This window comes from Podarcis filfolensis, assembly GCF_964270895.1.
Source record: "Podarcis filfolensis genome assembly, chromosome: 4".
Classification (NCBI taxonomy): domain Eukaryota; kingdom Metazoa; phylum Chordata; class Lepidosauria; order Squamata; family Lacertidae; genus Podarcis; species Podarcis filfolensis.
The window spans coordinates 102,873,310-102,894,753 of record NC_139607.1 but is presented as its reverse complement, the minus strand read 5'-3'; the positions used below and the strand labels follow the sequence as shown (position 1 = coordinate 102,894,753).

Below are 21,444 nucleotides of genomic sequence, written 5' to 3'. Positions count from 1 at the left end.
TTTCCGGCTGAGAGGATGTGGTCCTGGGATGCCCTGCTCTGGGTGCGAGGGAATTGCTGCAGTGGCCTCCGTGGGGAGCTGCCCTGGGAGACACTGGGAAACTGGTCCCCAATGCAGCAGCCAGACTACGGGCTGGGATCCCTCTCTTTATTCCTGGCCTTTCTCTCCCACCTTAACTTCCTTCCTCCCCATGGGTTGTTTTTTTTTTGGGGGGGGGGGCTAGTCCACCTCCTCGTCCAGCTTTGGAAAACCATTTGCACATGTTTCCTCTCTTGTGCAATGACGCTGAGCGACGTCACAAAGAGTTAAATCCTAGGGACTCCTTTGTTTAAAGAAGGGAGATTTTTTCTGAAGGGGGGCGGAGGGCCAAATGAGTTTGGGACCCTCTGATCTCCAGGAAGGAGAGCGTGGCAGACCTGGCCCCTCCCTGGCAGGACCCTCTCCTCCCTGATCAGCCCCCCCCCTTGCAGGAGCAGATCAGGCCCCCCAGGCCCCCTCCCCTGCTGCAGCCCTGGGACCCCCACCAGATCCCAGAGAGGAGACTCACCAGATCCCAGGAAGGGAAAGCGAGGCAGCCCTTTCAGGAGAGACACAAAGCAACACCACCCCCCCCTCCTTGCAGGAAAGGACTGGGGAGGGAGGGGCCTTGGCTCGGGAGGACCTGCCCCCCCTTGCTTCCTGTCCTCTCTAGGAAGGCAGCTCACTTCCCTTTAACCCTTGCAGAGCTGCTTCCACTCAACTCAGCCCTCTCTCACTTGGCAGAACCTCAGATTTCTATTATTTTTTATGGATTTCGGGGGGCAGCTGCCCCCCTGGCTCCGCCAATGCCCAGATATCCTTTTGGGGGTGAGGCTCTTGGCTGGACTCTGAGCATCTCCCTCCCTTGGCCAGAAACCAGAGGAAGAGCTTGCAGGGAAAAGGGCTTTGCAGGAGGCAAGGAAGCTCCTCCTAGAATTCAGGAGTGGAGAGATAGGAGGGGATCCCAGGGTCATCTAGTCCAACCCCCAGCAATGCAGGAATCTCAGCTAAAGCATCCATGGCAGATGGCCGTCCGATCTCTGCTTAGAAACCTCCAAGGAAGGAGAGTCCACCACCTCCCAAGGGAGACCTTTCTCCTGCCCAACTGCTCTTAGATGTCCCTCAAGGCAGCGGGTCCTGAGTTCCAGCCCTGCTGAAACCATTGCACTGGCTGCCAAGGAGGAACCAAGCAAAGTTCAAAATTAATAAATCCCATTATCATCATAAATGAGTAATACCTTCTTATGCATGCTTATGAACGCAACAAAAGTATGCCATTTCCCTTTCCAGAAATGCTTAATTGCTAATTCAAAGGACTGAAAATGGATGGTTGTTATTATGTTTAGGGAAGCTTTTAATATTTGATGGACAATTGTATTTTAATATTTTGTTGGAAGCTGCCCAGAGTGGCTGGGAAACCCAGCCAGATGGGTGGGGTATAGATATTAATAATAATAATAATAATAATAATAATAATAATAATAATAATAATACTATTTATCAGGTGAGTGTTCTCCTTTCAAAAGAGGCAGGTGGAATCTCCACGATTGCTAATAGCATAACATTGAAAGGCTAGTGAAATATGGGGAGCCCTTGAGCATCTGCTTGGCATGCAGAATGTCCCAGGGTCAACCCCTGACATCTGCAAGGGCTGGACGAAATCCCTGCCTGAAACTCTGGGGAGCTGCTGCCAGTCAGTGTAGGCCAGGGGTCCTCAAACTATGTCCCGTGGGCTGAATCCAGCCCGTCAGGGTCGTGAATCTGGCCTGTACGGCCATTTCAGAACCCGCCAAATGTCCGAGGCTGAAAGCATCTCGCCACCCGCTCAGTCATTCCTTGCGCAGCACTGAGGTAAACGCCACTGGCGTGGTGGCAGCTCTACCAATGAAAGGCGAGGGGGTTTCGCCCGGGGACGGGGAAGTGTTGTCTTTTGACTTGAAGAGAGGAGTTGAGGTTGGCGGTGGAAGGCAGACTTGGATCAATTCAGTTTTGTTACATAAACGTTTACTTTAAAGGTGGGAGAAGGAAGTATAGTCCTATTTCTGTGCATGGAGCAGCGGTCTTTCCGCTCATGTGGTTTACATGCTCTGAAAGTTGGGATCTGTTTGGATATTTAAATTTTAAAAGGATGGAGTGGAACCGGATATTGACCACCTTGTTAGCCTGGGGCAGGGCTCAGCAACCTTTTTCAGCCGTGAGGCGGTCCACCATCCCTCAGACCATGTGGGGGGGCAGACTATATTTTTTTTGGGGGGGTGAACCAATTCCTATACCTCACAAATAACCCAGAGATGCATCTTAAATAAAAGGACACATTCTACTCATCTAAAAACACACTGATTCCCGAATCATCTGTGGGCTGGATTGAGAAGACGATTGGGCCGCATCCGGCCCCCAACCCTTAGTTTGCCTAGCCCTGATCTGAAGAGCCACATTCTGGTTGAAAGAGGCCAGGATTGACCGCCAAGGCTTGGGATGTCCCTCCTCCCCTGTAGTAGGACTTGGAATCCAGGAGAAAACTCTTGGAATAGCCTTGCCAGGTGCTCAGGGACGGACTCACCTGTCCCCATGTCCTTCTCTTTGCAGATGTGCTGCGGTTGCACATCCCTCACCCAGAGGTGAGCATTGGAGAGAACCAGAGCAGGGACTCAGACCTGCCCTCCTTGCCCCCCACTCTGCACTCTGGGATGTGGAGAAGCCCTCCCTTCGTGAGGAACTGACAGCCTGACTTTTGCCTTTCAGCTGCTGGAGGAAGATCAGCTTTAACGCCGGAGGTGATTCAGAACTGCCAGGTAGCTCAGCTCAGGGGGCTCTGAACCCTGAAGTGCTCCAAGCAGGAGACAGCCAAAGCCATTCTGGTGAGTGATGGGTGGTGTGGGAGACCCCCATGGGGAAGTGGGGGTTTGGGGAAGGGGTTGTCTGTCTGCTGGAGAGGAGGACCCTACTGGCCCAGGTTCACGTATCCTGTTTGAAAGGGGAATCATCTGAGGGACTTCCTGTGAACATCTGGGTCAGGAATGCTGTTCCTGGAATGGACAAACACACAAGACGTAACCGGCTGTGCATTCACATGAACAATAAGCTTCTATATATTCTTATCACAATATCAAAGGTTTATCTTCCACATAAACAACACATAAAGTGCACTAATATAGACGGAAGTCCCAATAAATCAGTTCATTCATAAAGACCAAATGTTTGCTAAGTCCAAATTGGGGACTACTACAGTTCCACATTGTTGACAAGGTGTGATGGCCTGGGATTCGGACTTGGATGCTGAACCTGAGGGATCCCAGCCTGCACAGGATTCCCCGCCTCCAGAACCAGCTGAGCCAGGGCTGGGGCATGAGCCTGAAGGGTCCTCACCTGTGCTGGATCCTCAGGTGCAGGCACCAGCTGAGTCTGCTCTGGCTCCTGAGATGATGGAGGGGCCATTGCCTGCAGGTGCTCCACTCTCAGCCCCATCAGAGAAAGCTGAGGTTGCCTCTGGGTCCGGTAACCCTCCAGCCTCTCCTGAGCTGCAGAGGCTCAGGGTTAGAGAGGCGAGTCACCAGAGGATCGGGGCCGCCCTATGCCTCAGGACAGATAAAAGCCGGCCAGCCCCAGTCCCAAGTTGCGGAAGCAACTTTGTTGGTTGCTAGTTCCTGCCTGAGCTCCTGACCCACCCTGGCTCCCTGCTTGCAAGCCTGTTCCTGACTTCACCCAACTCCCTGCCCTGCACCCAGCTTCGGCTACTACGGACTGCCTCCACGTTGCACCTTTGACCAAGGACTGGACTTGGACCTAGCCTCTCTGGTAACCCACGGGACCAGCACAGTTTGCTCCTGCCACATCCGCACTCCCCCTTTGTTGGGGTGCGTTCAGGAGGAACCAGAAGCCATGGCTGACCAGGCGGCTGCGCTGGTGGCATTGGCTCAGGAAAACCAGGTCTTGACCCACACCGTTCAGCAGCTAAGCAATGCAGTTACAGTGCTTCAGCAGTGTTTGGATGCCTTACCAGCTCCTGGTGCCGACGCCCCAGCTTCTGGCAAGTACCCAGTGGCCCTACCAGAGAAATTCAATGGGTCCCTGGCCAGCTTTCCCATGTTTCTTGCCCAGGCCAAGTTGTATATTCAGGGGTGAGCCCGGAATTTCCCCGATGACTGCACTAAGGTGCACTTCCTGATCAGCTTGCTGAAGGACCGGGAGGCCAAGTGGGCATTGCTGCTGCTCCGGCAAGACTCTCCCTTGCTGACAGACTATACAGGGTTTTGCAACCATCTGGAAACCGCGTTTGGCAACCCTCAGAAGGGGAGTCAAGCCAATCGGGCGATTCGGCGGTTGAAACAGGACAAGTCCACAGTGGCCGCCTACGCCCCATAATTTCGGGTGTTGGCACAGGACTTGTCCTGGAATGACTCCACCCTTCAGGACCAGTATCTCTAGGGGCTTTCGGATGAGATACTGGACCAGCTGGCCGCAATGGATCGCCCTGCAACGCTGGACTCCCTCATTCAATGGAGACTGCAGATAGACGATCGGTTGGAGGACCATCGCCAGGCTCAGGGCCGCCAGCACTCCCGGCTCCCGGCTCCGGTCCTTCCCAGCAGTTCCACGGCCACAGCCAAGTCACTGGAGGAGCCAATGCAGCTTGGGGGAGCGCGGCCTCGCCTCTCTCCCTCGGAGAAGACTCGGAGTCTGGAGGGGAACCTGTGTCTCTACTGCGGCGGGAGTAGACACTACGCCCAATCTTGTCCTGAGAAAACGCCAGCCACAGGGAAATGGCCAACCCCAGTAGCCGATGGCCCAGGCTACCTGCGGTCCCAAACATCGCATGATGGGCCCTCACCGGTGGAATTGCAACACCTCATGGTTCGGGTGCGTCTATACCCCCTCTGGCGGGCTCTGGATTCTCACTCACACTCTGGTAGATTCAGGGGCAACCCGCTCCTATATGGACTCTGCCTTCGCCGCCCATCATCAGGTGCCACTCCAGGACAAGCCAGAACCGGTACTGGTGGAGGCAATTGATGGACGGCTCCTGCGCTCGGGGGCCGTCACTCAGGAGACTCAGCCCTTGGTCCTGTGTCACCAGCAGCACTGGGAGGTGCGCACCATGAACATTGCCACCATGCCCCGGTTTCCCCTGGTGCTAGGGATGGACTGGCTGGAGTCTCACAATGTTCAGATCGACTGGGTCAATCAGACTGTGCGCTTCCCAGACCCGTGTCCCCATGCTCGGTCTGAGATGCTAGTGGCCGCCCCCACGGGGGAAGCTGCGTCAACACTCCCCGCTGTTTACCAGGAGTACCAAGAAGTGTCTGAGGAACAGGGGTCAGACCAGCTGCTGCCTCATTGGTCTTTCGACAGCGGCATAGACCTCCAGCCTGGGGTGCCCCTGCCTGTGAGCTGCCTATACTCTCTTACGGAGACAGAGCGCTAAGCCTTGCAGAGGATTAGTGAATTGTTATTTTTTCATTTTCTTATCTTGATTTCATTTATTACTTTGATTTATTTTATTTTATTTATTTTGATTTTCTTTTATTCTTTAATTTTTTATTTTAGCACTTATTTTTCATCTTTGTTTTTTATTTTACATTTTTGTGCACATCTGTGCATATTTTGTATATATTTTGTATATTTTTATTTTGTACATAGAGGAGTAGTTAGGGTTAGGTGTAGGGTTAGGATGGGGGTTGGGGTTGAGATCATAGTTAGGCTTGGGTGGGCATTTTAGATAGTTAGTTACTTTAGATAGGAGGGTGGGATCTTTTCATGGACGACATGGGCAGGCTGTAAGTAGCATTCCTCCCCTTTCTCTTCATCTCCTGGGGGGTCCCCTGCCCAGCCTTGGCTCTCTGGAGAGGCCTGGTCTTTAGTCAATGAACTGTTGCAACAAGACTTCCAACTACCACATGGAAGAAGCCCATTTCACCCACAACGCCTTTTAATAAAATGCCATACATGCATCACATCTGTGTCATACATACATCACTAATCTGTGGGTTAGTAGTGAGGCGAGTGGAGGAAAGAGGAGTTCATGGTGGTTGGAGAAGAGTTTGGTTTATTGTTATTTTTCCAGTTTCTTATTTTGCTTACCATTTCATTTAATACTTTTATTTGATTTATTTCTTAGTTTATTATTTTAACACTTTTATCTTATTGTTCTTTATTTTTTTTTATTTTATTTTGTGCACATATGTGCATATTTTGTATATATTTTGTATATATTTTGTACATAGAGGGGTAGTTAGGGTTAGGCTTAGGGCTTGGGTCAGAGTTAGGCTTGGATGGGCATTTTAGATAGTTAGCTAGTTCAGAGAGGAAGGTGGGATTTTTTTTCCTGGACGAAATGGGCAGGCTGTAAGTAGGATTCTTTCCCTTTCTCTTGGTCTCCTGGGGGGGGGGGGTGAGTCCTAGGGTCCCCTGCACAGTCTTGGCTCTCTGGAAATTGACCCGGCCAGTCTTCTCCAGAGAGCTCAGCTCCTCCAAACTCATTCCCTGCCTTCCCCATTTCTCTCCCCTCTCATCATCCACTTTTGTTTGGACATTCCTAGCCCACCTTCCTCCCAGGAGCTCAAAGTGGCCTCCATGGTTATCCTTGCCACCAATTTTTATCTTCCCAGCAGCCCTGCAAAGTAGGCTAGGCTGGCCCAAGGTCCACCAGGGAGCTCCATGGCTGAGTGGAGATTCAAACCCTGCTCTCCCAGCTCCTCCTAGTCCAACCCTCCAACCACTACCCCTCTGCCTGGCTCCATCTTGCATCTCTCCAGCTGCCCAACGCCATCGGCCTTCTCCCCCTTCATGGGGGTCTTTCTGGTTCCAAGGAAGACTCCACCACCTTCCTCTCTCCCCCCGCACAGACAGAAACACACCCCACCCATTGGGGCTCCTGAGTCGCTCTCTCCCCCCTGCTCCTCTCTTCTAGGTTCAGGTGGTTCAGGGCCCTGTTCAGCTGCCAGAGGAGGAACAGGGTGGCCCCGCTGCAAGTCCCGGAGGAGCCCGTGGTGATAGGTGAGCAAGTGTGGACACCAAAGGGCTAGGGGGCACTTCAGGGTGCAGTTCTCTGGGAGCCTCCCCCCCCCCCGCCGCCCCAGAAAGAGCTGACTTTCCTCCTCTGCTCTCTTCCAGGACATCTTGGGGCACTTGGAGCGCTTCAGGGATCAATCTATGAGCCTGGCCCTGGCCTTGGAGGCCCTCCTCCAGCTGAGGTGGGGGGGTCTTTGGGATGGACGGGGTTGTGGGGGTGGGTGGGGGGCAGAACTCCAGGGGGAGCTCCGGGTGGGGAAGAGCAGGCAGGAGGGAGAAGGGGGCAAGGGAGACTCAGAGGAGGCAGCATCTAACCCTCTCCCCCCTTCATCTCTGGAGCGTCATGAAGCCAAAGTTCAGCGGCGATATGCCCAGTGCTATCCTGCACAGGATGTTTGAGGCAGTGCTGAAAGGGGCTGAGAAGGTGGAGGACAGAGAAGTATCTCCTGTCTTGACTTCCCTTTGCACAGCTCTTTCTTCTTCTCACACCCTTGCAAGATTGTAAACAAAGGTTTAGAAAATACAAAGAAAACATATAAAAAGAAAGAAATAAGAAAAAACATACAAAAATACATAAAAAATAAAAATAAAAATGCAAAATGCAAAAAGCGAATAGGTAAGAAAAAATTAAAAACAAATCCATTTTTTTGTATCTTTAAACTCATTTGCTTGTTTCCTTGACCTCCTCACACCTCCCCTTTTTGTATTCCCATTTACATAATCAAATCAGCAAATCCTTACCCTCTTTCATTTATCTTAACTCTATATCTTAACATATTATAACTCTATATTTTCATCTATTATCAATCCATTTTTGCATATTCTTATTAACTTTGTTGCTAATGCCACTTATTTTCAATCCAACATCATTTTAACATTCATTAATTTTACAGTGTTTCTGCAGATAGTCTTTAAATTTCTTCCAATCTTCTTCCACCAACTCTTCTCCCAGGTCTCGGATTCTGCCAGTCATTTCCGCCAATTCCATATAGTCTATCACCTTCATCTGCCACTCTTCCAGGATGGGTAAATCTTGTGTCTTCCAATACTTTGCAATAAGTATTCTTGCTGCTGTTCTTGCATACATAAAGAAAGTTCTATCCTTCTTTGGCACCAATTGGCTGACTATGCCCAGGAGAAAGGCCTCCGGTTTCTTCAGAAAGGTATATTTAAATACCTTTTTCATTTCATTATATATCATCTCCCAGAAAGCCTTAATCTTTGGGCACGTCCACCAAAGGTGAAAAAATGTACCTTCAGTTTCTTTACATTTCCAACATTTGTTATCGGGCAGATGATATATTTTTGCAAGCTTGACTGGTGTCATGTACCATCTGTATATCATTTTCATAATATTCTCTCTTAAGGCATTACATGCCGTAAATTTCATACCAGTGGTCCACAACTGTTCCCAGTCAGCAAACATAATGTTATGTCCAACATCTTGTGCCCATTTAATCATAGCAGATTTAACCGTTTCATCCTGCGTATTCCATTTTAACAGCAAGTTATACATTCTTGAAAGTATCTTAGTTTTGGGATCTAACAGTTCTGTTTCCAATTTTGATTTTTCCACCTGGAAGCCAATTTTTTTGTCCAAATTATAGGCCTCTCTTATTTGATAATAATGAAGCCAATCTCGCACTTTATCTTTTAATTTCTCAAAACTCTGCAATTTCAATTTGTCTCCTTCTTGTTCCAATATTTCCCAATATTTCGGCCATTTGGCCTCCATATTGAGCTTTTGCTTCCATTGGTGACAACCACCTTGGGGTTTTATTTTCAAGTAAGTCCTTATATCTTATCCAGACATTAAACAATGCTTTCCTGACAATATGATTTTTAAATGCTTTATGTGCTTTAACCTTGTCATACTACAAATATGCATGCCACCCAAAAACATTATTAAAAGTCCAAAATGTCTGTGTTCTCAAGAAGCAGCCAATCTTTCAACCAGCAGAATGCTGCTGATTCATAGTAAAGTTTAAGGTCTGGCAGGGCAAATCCGCCTCTTTCCTTTGCGTCAGTTAATATTTTAAATTTTATTCTGGGCTTCTTGCCCTGCCAGACAAATCTAGAAATGTCTCTCTGCCACTTCTTGAAACAGTCCATCTTGTCCAAAATTTGCAATGATTGAAACAAAAATAACATTTTTGGCAATACATTCATCTTTATAGCTGCAATTCGACCCAACAATGAAAGCTTCAAATTTGACCATATTTCTAAGTCTTTTTTCACTTCTGTCCAACATTTCTCATAGTTATCTTTAAATAAGTTTAAGTTCTTAGCAGATATTTTACTTTCTTAACTAATGTTAAACCTGTCAAAGTTTAACGGCGATATGCGCAGTGCCATCCTGCACAGGACGTCTGAGGCAGTGCTGAAAGGGGATGAGAAGGTGGAGGACAGAGAAGTATGTCCTCTGTCTTGACTTCCCTTTGCACAGCTCTTTCTTCTTCTCACACCCTTGCAATATTTAATGCAACACTCAACCTCTCTTCTCTCTTTTCCCTCAGGAACTGAAGCGGCACTTCCAGAGCCTGCTGGGGGGTCCTCCACTTCAGAGATGGGCATCTCAATTCTCCACACAACTTTCCAGGCCAACTAGAGGGAAAGAATGAGAGGACAGGGAGGTCTGTCCTTAGTCCTCTTTACTTTTCCTGTGAGGCAGCAGCACTAAGGGGCCTTTGGACCACCCAGCTACCCAAGAATTGCACTGCAGAGTCCATTCTGGTTCTGTGAGGGACGCCAGGAGGAAGCTGTCAAGGATGGGCAAGCCAAGCCTGGAGTTTGAGGTCGCAGGTGGCCTCCTGATGCCCGCGGAAGGACCTGACTTTCCTCCTCTTCTCTCTTCCAGGACATCCTGGGGTGCCTGGGGTGTTTTTACGAGCGCCCCATAATCCAAACCTCTCCGACCTCTTCAGTTCAATAGTCCACAGGATGTTTCAGGCACTCCTGGAGATGAAAAGCAGCTGAACAGGAAGGTTTGTAACCGTTGGTCTTGACTTCTCTTGACATGGCTCTTTTCTTCTTCCTCTTCACATACTTCCACAACTGCACTCAGGACTCAAAATCTCTTCTCTCTTTCCCTCCTTCCCCTTTGTGGACCTGCTGGCTTGAAATGGGCGTCTCCCGAGGGGGCCCACTAGGGGCGCATTAGAAGATGGCCGACAATAACATCTCTCCGACCCACACGAGGTCATTAAGAGGCTGTTATGGGAGTATGCAGCCTCCCTGCCCCCCCCAAGGGAATGGGGGGGACTGCCCTTGCCTGCTGTGCCCATAAATCACCCCCGGATTCGAGGGGGTGAGGGCACTAGGCAGAACGCCCTTGTGTGGACTTCGGCTCTCCTGGACGCTGTCTCTGATCGCGCCACTAGCTGCAGCAACTTGAAAATAAACAATTAGGAAGAAGCAAATGCACATATTTCAAGTGAAGAATAGGGAGTAAAGACTGCTAATTGAAGGGACCTCTGTGAAAGAAGACGGGTCGGATGAACAGGAATATATCATGAGAAGACACATCAAGGCTCGGTATGTTGGCAGCGGGACTGGATGGGGGGGGGACTTTTCTTTCTTTCTTCTATGTGATTAACCAATAGTCCCCCCTCACAAGTCAGAAATGCCGCTTAAATGACCTAAGCTGGATTATTTAAGACTATGTGGAAATAAATTCTAACCAAAAGCATGTTTTAAGGAGATTGAGGAAAGTACAAGAGCTTTGGGATGACGCAGTAAAAAAACAGCGTTGCCATTTTGGCAAGTTCTGTCGAAAGATTTATGTCTGGGAGGAGGAATGGATTTGTTTTCATACTGCGGGTGAACCTCCTCAGAGGACTGAAGAAGGCGACAGATTTGTGAAGATTAATGATGGAAAGAGTGCTTTTATTTATGGAAGTGATGATATATGGAAACCATCTTGATATGGCTATTGGACGAACGGAAAAATTCACACAGGATTACAACTTGTTTTTACCTGCTTAAGGAGATTATCAGAAGAGGTCACAAAGAGAAAGAAAAAATATATGAAAATAACAAGATGAGATGTGGGAAACAGCAAGATAGGACTGGATAGAATTATGAACATTATTTGGACAGATTTGTGGACATTAATGCAGCAGCAAGAAGATGATTGGATCCCCTTCGGAACTTGAAATATGGGTACCCCCAACAAAAATTTAAAATTCGGCTTTGTAATTTGTAATTTATGTGATGTGATTTGATTTGATTTGATTGGTCGGTTAATAAAAATTATTTATAAAAAAAATGAAATGGGCGTCTCCCACAGGAAGTGAAGTGGCACTTCCATCATCTGCTCTGACAGAGACCCCCAATGCTCTGCACCTCCTCCTCCTGCTTAACGTAAGTCTCTGGATGGCATCAGAGATGGTAAAGGAAAGCCAGGGACTCTGTGGTGGGGGCAGCGGAGGGCCGCTTTGGCCCAGGTGGCCCCTGACTCTGAGATGCTCTTTCCTCCCGCAGGACCTCCGATGTTACGCCCTTTGGGAAAGTGGGGAGGAACAGAAACTAGTGGCCAACAGCATCTCTACTTAGCTGGCATTTGCCCGAAGTTCCCCCATCTCAAAGCAAGTAGCTCTCCCTCATGGATTCAGTCCTTTCAACACTTCCATCTCCCCAAGAGGATCCCAAGGCTACTCATCCTCTGCAGTTGATAGCAGACCTAACTGAAAAAAACGGCTTCCTCTTCTGGTGATACCAGAGAATTCTAGAAAGCATTAACCCTTTCCATAGCAGTATGGATGCACAACAGTTCTTTAGTTGGAATCTCCTTGCTCGCAAGTGAATTGGGTCCTTGTCTCCAGAGCAGGAGCAGGTGCAAGCTTCTTGCATCTTCCATGTGGGAGCCCTTCGGGCATTTGAAAATGGCTCTCAAGTCATGTCTCCGTCTCCCCTTCTCCAGGCTAAACATCCCCAACTGTGAAATCCACTTGAAAAATAATAATAATCTGGCCTTTTTGCAGTTTGGAAAATGAAGGGTAAATGCATTGAAAAGTGTTGTGGGGAGACTTTTAAGAAATTGGGATGAGTGTTCATGGTCCTATACCTGCCCCACAAAGAAATCTGAATTGGATAGAATCTGATCTCCGTGTGCAGAACCTTAGATTTGCCCCTCTTGAAATTCTTTCCTGCTCTGTGCCAGACTCCAAAGCTGGGCTTGGGGCTTTATGGGAAACCTAATGCAGAAGCAAGATCTGTAAGGGGGGGTGCTAAGAGCCCCTCCATCCTATGCTCAGGTTGTATGTATGTGCAAATAAAACCAGGTACCCTGAAGACTCCACAGTCTCTGCTAACCTTCGTTCCCAGAAAACTAAACCCCGGGTAAGGAGAAGCACCCCTGGAGTTTCTTGTTGCACAGAGATTGGGGTGCTGGGTAAGAAAAGGACACACCCCTGAGTTCAGAGCAATGGCGGATCGTGGCATCTCAAATGGTGGTGCTGTCCTGTATGATGCCAAATTCTGGCACCGCTTCCCCCTTGCCTCACGCTTTCCTCCCCCCCCCCAGCTTTATTAATATCCTTACAATACATTATATATATATAGTACATCTTGTAAAATAGATTGAAGTTTCAGTCACATATATACACACAAAAGGAACATATACCTGTCTTTTCTTACATATTTATGAACTTTACGCTTCAACTGTATTATTTTTTTATGTGATAGCCTATGTCCAGCTATGTGCACTGCTACACTTGCAAATAGCCTTAAGAGGAGGAGAAGAAGAGGAGGAGGAGGAGGAGTTTGGATTTGATATCCCGCTTTATCACTACCCGAAGGAGTCTCAAAGCAGCTAACATTCTCCTTTCCCTTCCTCCCCCACAACAAACACTCTGTGAGGTGAGTGGGGCTGAGAGACTTCAGAGAAGTGTGACTAGCCCAAGGTCACCCAGCAGCTGCATGTGGAGGAGCGGGGAAGCGAACCTGGTTCACCAGATTACGAGTCCACTGCTCTTAACCACCACACCACGCAGGCTCTCAAGAGGCCTGACATGCAAGTCTCTTAAGATTTACATGAAGGCATCCATTTACAACAAACCAGGTTATTATCTGTGGGGCAAAAATTTTTTAGAAAACATTACAGCCCCAAAGGGGGGAATTGTTAAAATATTTTTTTAGGATATATTATATAAATGTTCCTAAATGTACCAAGCAAATACATATATTTTAATATATAAACCACATGTCCAAAACCCACAGGAAAAGCCCTAAAGCCATTTTGACTCTTTTACTCACCTCAAATATTTCTCTACAAGGTCGAAGGAAATGCAGAAACCTCCCCACTGTCTCTGTCCTCACAAATCCTGCCTTAAGGGCACATTTAAGGTGTGAATAGGGTGAGACTGCAACCTGGCTCAGAAATTAAGTATTATCATTACAAAAGAATGTCCAGGCTCCCCAGGTAATTCAGTCAAGTGACCATTAACAGGTAACCTGGCAGACAAGGTAAAAACAACCCACTCAGATTTCTGTTGTAGTCCGCTTTTTCTGTGACGTAGGTATGATGCATCTGGGGGGTAGTCTTGGGCCACACCCCTTCTGTGATGTATGTATGATGTTTCTGGGGGTGGTCTTGGACTCCAGGGTGGGCAATTAAAAATGTCTATATGAGGGCCTGCATGCATGGCTTGGGGTCCTCCTCCTCTCTCCTGCATGTGGGGGAGAACCCTGTTGCAACAGTTAGTAAACAACAGGCTTACTGGCTGCTTTGCTTCTCAATATTCTCTGGTTGGTCTCTGCTATTTTCTCCTACCGATAGAGAACCTACAAAAGGACTGTATAGGGGCCCTCGGGTACCCCATAAGGAAAAAGGAGGAGGTTTTTTTACTTATATCACCTGCAATCATGTGTGGTGTGTTAGCAATTCACTCCTCCCATTGCTGGATATGTGGCTAGTTTGTCACATGCCCCTGTTTACTTTCCTAGGCTTGGAAAGTGTAAGAACAGGAGTCAGTCTTATCTCTTCTGCTCTGCTGTGCTTTTCCACTGTTCTTTGTCTCCCTGTCTGTTGCTGAGGAAGAGAGAGGATACCATTATGATCCGTTTGGTGTCGTCTGCAAATGTGATGAGCATCCCCTCAGTTCCTTCATCCAAGTCACTTATCTTTTTTTTTTATAAGATATTTATTGGTTTTACAAAAACATAAGTTTACAAAAATAAACCGAAAAGTCATATTAAAAAAAAGAGATACAAAAAAGAGAACATACAAAAATACATAAAAGAAAAAGAAAAAGGAAGGACTTCCGGTCAGCGCCAGCAACGGTAATGGCGGATTTCCTCCGATCTCCGGAGGAAATCTGCTTCGTGGAGCTAGGGTTCTACCGCTACGGCGAAGCGGGGACCCGAAAAATATCACAGGCGGGGAAGCCTGTGAACTGAAGGCTCGGCGGGCTCCATTTGCGTCCTCCCCCCCGCTGCAAAGGAGCCTTTTTAAAGGCTCCGGAACATACCGGGGGTGAGTGGCGCGGAGCTGAGAGCTGTTTACCCGTCTCCGCGAAGCGAAGCCGCATGCCATGGTTGGAGAGCGCTGACTTCTTCCTTTGAAATTTGGACTAAAAGTAACAACCCGTGAGTATTACGGAAATTGGATATTAAAAATCTCCTTTTTTGATTCGGCACGAGCGGGGAAGGCGCAAAGAGGAAGTCCGTCTCCCCCTCTTGTAAACATTTTAAAGCAAGGACTAGATAACTAAGGTTGAAAAGAACATCTTCTTCGTGAGAAGTTAAAAGTAACTAATTTCACGTTTTGGCAGTATAAGTGAATGTGCTGGAAGATAAGAGTTAATTTTGAGAGTGGAATTGCTACCCCCCCCCCAGGACCCGGGAGCGATCCGCGAGGGAGCCTGTTGGAGAGATTTAAAAGACTTTGACAGCTGTCAAACTAGCTGTCAAAGCTGAGAGGGGGAAAAAAGTGAGAGAACTTTGTTTCTATTGCCTCGGCTGGTCACATTTGTTACATTTAGGTAACAAATTGTCGAAAATTAAGGAAAATAAAGGACTTTTGGACTTACAACTGGAAGGAACACTAAGTAACCAGTACTGCCCTAGAGGGGGTTCTGGGACATTACAGAATGGCTGTAAGTGGAAAAATACAGACTGCACTTGAAAAGATCTTTCGTAGCCTGGGAAAACTTCAAGAACAAAGCATTGTTTTGGCTAGAAATGTTACAATATTGAATGAAAAAGCAAACAAACCTGCGGAAATTGGAAGGGACTTGACTCAAGTCCTTGTACCAGAACAAAAGGACTGTGCTTTTGAACTAAAAACTCTTGCAGCTGAACAAGAAAAGAAATTTGAGAAACTTGAAGAAGCTACACATGACAATTTAGAGGGAAGGGAAGGAGGAGCTATAATGCAGCAGAGGATTAAAGAAAGAAGCAAAAAACAAGATTTGGATTACAATTTTAAATATGGAGACCTGCCAGGCCAAAGGCCTGTAAAGATGGATATAAAGGAAAAGATAAATCTGATAAAAGTGGAAGCAGGAGTTTTTGGGACATTTGGACTTAAAAGAAGTAAAAAACAAGATTTGGATTACAATTTTAAATATGGAGGCCTGGCAGGAAGAAGTATGGATCTTATGGGGACAGAGCTTCTCCGCGATTTGGCGTTTATCATAAAGGACTATCAAAAAAACCGGCAGAGAGGAAAGGAGAGAGACTTAAGGGCCTCGGATGTGAGGTCACCAGGCTGATACCAGATGGATTGATGGACATTGGTTGGAGATTGAAACCGGGAAAAGCGGGGAGTGGGGTTTTGGGTATCCAAAGGCGGTACAAATATATTTTGTTTTTTCTTGTAAATAATTTGTTTTGCTATTCTAGATTAAAATGGGGAAATCGTGAAATGGAATTGGGGTTGACTTTAGAAAAAGGTATTAAGAAGAAGTTTTGATGTATAAAGATTGAGATTTATGTTAAAATTGGTTAAGCAAAAGGATTTAAATATAATAAGGTAAAATTTGGGGATAGGAACTTGTTGAATCAAAAATTGAACTGGAATACAAGAAGGGGAGATGTGGGGAAGTCAAGGAAAAATGTTACCGAAAGTTATATGTTTGTTTTTGGTTCTTTTTTTGTGTTTTGTTTTTTTTATTTTTATTTTTTTTTTGAAAACTTCAATAAATATTCTATAAAAAAAAAGAAAAAGGAAGAATAAAAATACAAAATACATAAAATAAATAGATAAAAAAGAATTAAAAACAAATCCGTTTTTGTAACTTTAAACTCATTAGCTTGTTTCCTTGGCTCCCTCACACCTCCCCTTTTTGTATTCCCATTTAAATAATCAAATCAGCAAATCCTTACCCTCTTTCATTTATCTTAACTCTATATCTTAACATATTATAACTCTGTATTTTTGTCCATTTATCAAATCATTTTTGCATATTCTTAATAACTTTGTTGCTAATGCCACTTATTTCCAGTCCAAACATCATTTTAACATTCATTAATTTTACAATATATCTGAAGATAGTCTTTAAATTTCTTCCAGTCTTCCTCCACCAGCTCTTCTCCCAGGTCACGGATTCTGCCAGTCATTTCCGCCAATTCCATGTAATCCATCACCTTCGTCTGCCACTCTTCCAAGGTGGGTAGCTCTTGTGTCTTCCAATACTTTGCAAAAAGTATTCTTGCTGCTGTTGTTGCGTACATAAAGAAAGTTCTATCCTTCTTTGGCACCAATTGGCCGACCATGCCCAGGAGAAAGGCCTCTGGTTTCTTCAGGAAGGTATATTTAAGTACCTTTTTCATTTCATTATATATCATCTCCCAGAAAGCCTTAATCTTTGGGCACGTCCACCAAAGGTAAAAGAATGTACCTTCATTTTCTTTACATTTCCAACATTTATTATCGGGCAAATGATAGATTTTTGCAAGTTTGACTGGTGTCATGTACCACCTATATATCATTTTCATAATATTCTCTCTTAGGGCATTACATGCCGTAAATTTCATACCGGTGGTCCACAACTGTTTCCAGTCGGCAAACATAATGTTATGACCAATATCTTGTGCCCATTTAATCATTGCAGATTTAACCATTTCATCCTGCGTATTCCATTTTAACAGCAAGTTATACATTCTTGAAAGTATCTTAGTTTTGGGATCTAGCAGTTCAGTTTCCAATTTTGATTTTTCCACCTGGAAGCCAATTTTTTTATCCAAATTATAGGCCTCTCTTATTTGATAATGAAGCCAGTCTCGCACTTTATCTTTTAATTTCTCAAAACTCTGCAATTTCAATTTATCTCCTTCTTGTTCCAATATTTCCCAATATTTCGGCCATTTGGCCTCCATATTGAGCTTTTTCTGAGCCTTTGCTTCCATTGGTGACAGCCACCTTGGGGTTTTATTTTCCAATAAGTCTTTGTATCTTATCCAAACATTAAACAATGCTTTCCTGACAATATGGTTTTTAAATGCTTTATGTGCTTTAACCTTGTCGTACCACAAATATGCATGCCATCCAAAAACATTATTAAAACCTTCTAGGTCCAAAATGTCTGTGTTCTCAAGAAGCAGCCAGTCTTTCAACCAGCAGAATGCTGCTGATTCATAGTAAAGTTTGAGGTCTGGCAGGGCAAGTCCACCTCTTTCCTTTGCATCCGTTAATATTTTAAATTTTATTCTAGGCTTCTTGCCCAGGACAGAACCCTGCAGCACCCCTCTGGTCACTTTTCCCCAGGATGAGGAGGAACCATGAAGGAGTCCTCTTTGGGTTCAGTCAGTCAAATCCACCTAACAGTTACCAAGTTCAGCCTCATTTTACCAGCTTCCTCACATAAATATTACAGAGGACTTTCTCAAAAGCCTTACTGAAATTGAGATGCACTACTTCCAAAGCAGTTCCCTGATCAACAAAGTTTGTAACTCCATCCAAAAAAAGAAAAGTAGAAAAGCAGAGATTTCTCTGGCTTGTCTTTTTTTGAGAAAGCCATGCTTTCATCCTGTATGTTTATAATGTAAAATCTTCAGATGAAGGGCAAATAAATTTTAAAAAGCATAAATGAGGATACTGACAAGCTGGAACATGTGCAAAGGGAGGCGATTTATGTATTTTTTAAATTGGGAAACCACCCGACCCAGTGGTGCCGAACTGAATAAAATATTGGTGTGGGGCCTTGCACTATCAATCACAGGATGCATGCACACCATTTGAATGGCAATGCCTATAATGGCAGCGATTTTTTTAAAAAAGTAATATTTTGAGCCCCTATTTCAATTTCCAAGCAGCTCCCCTTGCCCCGGAGAACACTTCTAGCATTCCATCTCCTCTACCTGTGGCACTGTTCAGCAGTGGGGAAAGGGACCTCTTCACACCGGATGTCCATTTGGTATGGCCCTTTCCAGGTTTTTTTTCCTGCCCCTTGTGTTTGTCTTTCATTTGTTCTCCTGTGTGTGTTGCCAGTAGAAGACACAATTCTGTGGGTACTCCACCCACAGGTCTCAGGAGGCTTAGAACATAAAAACACAACATAAAAACACAAAACATCACATGTTAAAATAGCATTAGATGTCATTAAGAAAAAGGCCTGGTTAAAACGGTGTGGATTTGCCTGGCTCCTAAAGCTGTAAAATGGTTTTTCCAATCTTTGTATGGATTCTTTGGTGGGAAGTGAGTTTAGAGGTAACAGTGAAGCTCTTTCCACATTCCGCACACTGATAGGGTTTCTCCCCTGTATGAATTCTGTGATGGCAAGTGAGAGAGGAGCTCTTCCTGAAGCTCTTTCCACATTCCACACACTGATAGGGTTTCTCCCCTCTATGAATTCTTTGATGGGAAGTGAGATTGGCGATCTGCCTGAAGTTTTTCCCACATTCCACACACTGATAGGGTTTCTCCCCTGTATGAATTCTTTGATGGGAAGTGAGATTGGAGCTGCTCCTGAAGCTCTTTCCACATTCAAAGCACTGATAGGGTTTCTCCCCTGTATGAATTCTGTGATGGGAAGTGAGAGAGGAGCTATGAGTGAAGCTCTTTCCACATTCCCCACACTGATAGGGTTTCTCCCCTGTATGAATTCTTTGATGGGAAGTGAGATGGGAGCTCAGACTGAAGCTCTTTCCACATTCCAGACACTGATAGGGTTTTTCCCCTGTATGAATTCTTTGATGGGAAGTGAGACTGGCGATCTGCCTGAAGTTTTTCCCACATTCCACACACTGATAGGGTTTCTCCCCTGTATGAATTCTTTGATGGGAAGTGAGATTGGAGCTCTTACTGAAGCTCTTTCCACATTCCACACACTGATAGGGTTTCTCCCCTGTATGAATTCTTTGATGGAAAGTGAGATGGGAGCTCAGACTGAAGCTCTTTCCACATTCCACACACTGATAGGGTTTCTCCCCTGTATGAATTCTTTGATGGAAAGTGAGATTGGCGATCTGCCTGAAGTTTTTCCCACATTCCACACACTGATAGGGTTTCTCCCCTGTATGAATTCTTTGATGGGAAGTGAGATTGGAGCTCTTACTGAAGCTCTTTCCACATTCCACACACTGATAGGGTTTCTCCCCTGTATGAATTCTTTGATGGAAAGTGAGATTGGCACTCTGCCTGAAGCTCTTTCCACATTCCACACACTGATAGGGTTTCTCCCCTCTATGAATTCTGTGATGGGAAATGAGAGAGGAGCTATGACTGAAGCTCTTTCCACATTCCGCACACTGATAGGGTTTCTCCCCTCTATGAATTCTGTGATGGCAAGTGAGAGAGGAGCTCTTCCAGAAGCTCTTTCCACATTCCACACACTGATAGGGTTTCTCCCCTGTATGAATTTTTTGATGGAAAGTGAGATTGGAGCTCTTACTGAAGCTTTTTCCACATTCCACACACTGATAGGATTTCTCCCCTGTATGAATTTTTTGATGGAAAGTGAGATTGGCGCTCTGCCTGAAGTTTTTTCCACATTCCACACACTGATAGGGTTTCTCCCCTGTATGAATTCTTTGATGGGAAGTGAGAGAGGAGCTATGAGCGAAGCTCTTTCCACATTCCATACACTTATAGGGTTTCTCCCCTGTATGAATTCTTTGATGGGAAATGAGATTGGAGCTCTGACGGAAGCTCTTTCCACATTCCATGCACTGATAGACTTTCTTTCCAATGATATTTTGTTGATGGGAAGTGGAATGGGAGTTTTGACTGCAGCTTTCTCCACACTCCAAATTTTTACATGGCTTCTCCTCCCTGGGGATTTTATCGTGGTCACCTTTGTTCTCAATTTCCGATTCATCACAATCTGCAATTGAGACAAAAAGGGATTAGAGCCTTAGGCACAAATAGAGAAGAACTGAAGGGAGTTGGGTGTGTGTTCATTACCTGTGTTGTTTGTCATTAACCAACATATTTATTATGAGATTCTGATGAATTGTTGAATGTTGCTTTGTTTGATATAAAGTAGTGGTTAAAATTGTGGAAGACTTTTGGAAAAAAGTGTAGTTCTTCTTTTGGAGTAATATTATAAATTTATATATCAATGGAAAGATAATTTGATCAATAATGCAATCAAGAATGCAATCCAACAAAGTTTGTTCAATTACCTATATTTTATCAAACCCTATAGCCAAATAACCAGAAAAAGGAAGCACAACTTGCTTAGGTTGACTTTTGTCAGTGTCTTATGTGATTGCTATCAAGTTGGTCATTTAGTGAGGTTGAAAAACATAATCAAATTAAAGAAATGGCACAAAGAGTTGACTAATCACCGAGAAAGTGATGTAAAATTGTACCATTAAGTGAACAAGGCTACAGTTATGAAGAAATTAGATGAAAGATTGGGAAAAACTACACCAAAGCTGGCCTTTCTATATTTTTGAAGAGGTATAAGGAGACTCAGTCACTACAAAATCAGACCGGTAAAGGCAGGGAAAGGTGCACAAAGGCAAGTGACGATCGAAGAATGAAGAGACTGTGCCTACGTGACAGAAGAATATCATCTGGATGGATACAAGATGACATGGCGCAATGTAATGTGAAGTTGAGTGCAAGGACTGGTCTAAATGTTAGAATTCTAAGAAAAAGCCATTGTTAACTCTCAAGCAAAGGTTGAAAAGATTAAACCCATGTTAACTGGACAGCAGAACAATGGAACAGTGTTATTTGGAGCAATGAGACCCAAATCTCCTTGCTTGGTAGTGATGGCATGAAATACCCAAGGAGAAGAATCAGATAAGATTTACATCCTACTTGCATTACACTGACCGTGAAACACCCAGACAGTGTGATGATCTGGGGTTGTATGGCAGCAAAAAGTGTGGGCAAAATTTACGTCATTAATGGGAATGTAAATGCCCTAAAATGCATAAATGAAATACTTGCGCCCAAACTGAAGCGTTCCTCAGGTGATCTTTTCCCAGATACTGAAGTGCACACACACACACATATATATGTAT

At 45.3% G+C, this 21,444-nt stretch overlaps 2 protein-coding genes across 12 annotated transcripts in view; one reads left to right on the top strand and one right to left on the bottom strand.

Moving 5' to 3' along the window:
• The window catches only part of LOC310760737 (uncharacterized protein), a 305,377-nt gene that overhangs the window by 144,385 nt on the left and 139,548 nt on the right, over positions 1–21,444 (top strand). The window lies entirely within an intron of this gene.
• The window catches only part of LOC310760712 (uncharacterized protein), a gene marked incomplete at its 3' end in the record, with an annotated part of 296,144 nt that continues 293,312 nt past the window's right edge, over positions 18,613–21,444 (bottom strand). For all 6 annotated transcript variants that reach the window (XM_083609768.1, XM_083609772.1, XM_083609771.1 and 3 more), the window contains one exon: positions 18,613–20,291. In XM_083609768.1, coding sequence (XP_083465894.1) covers positions 18,613–20,291 — 1,679 coding nt within the window. The remainder of the gene's footprint in view (positions 20,292–21,444) is intronic.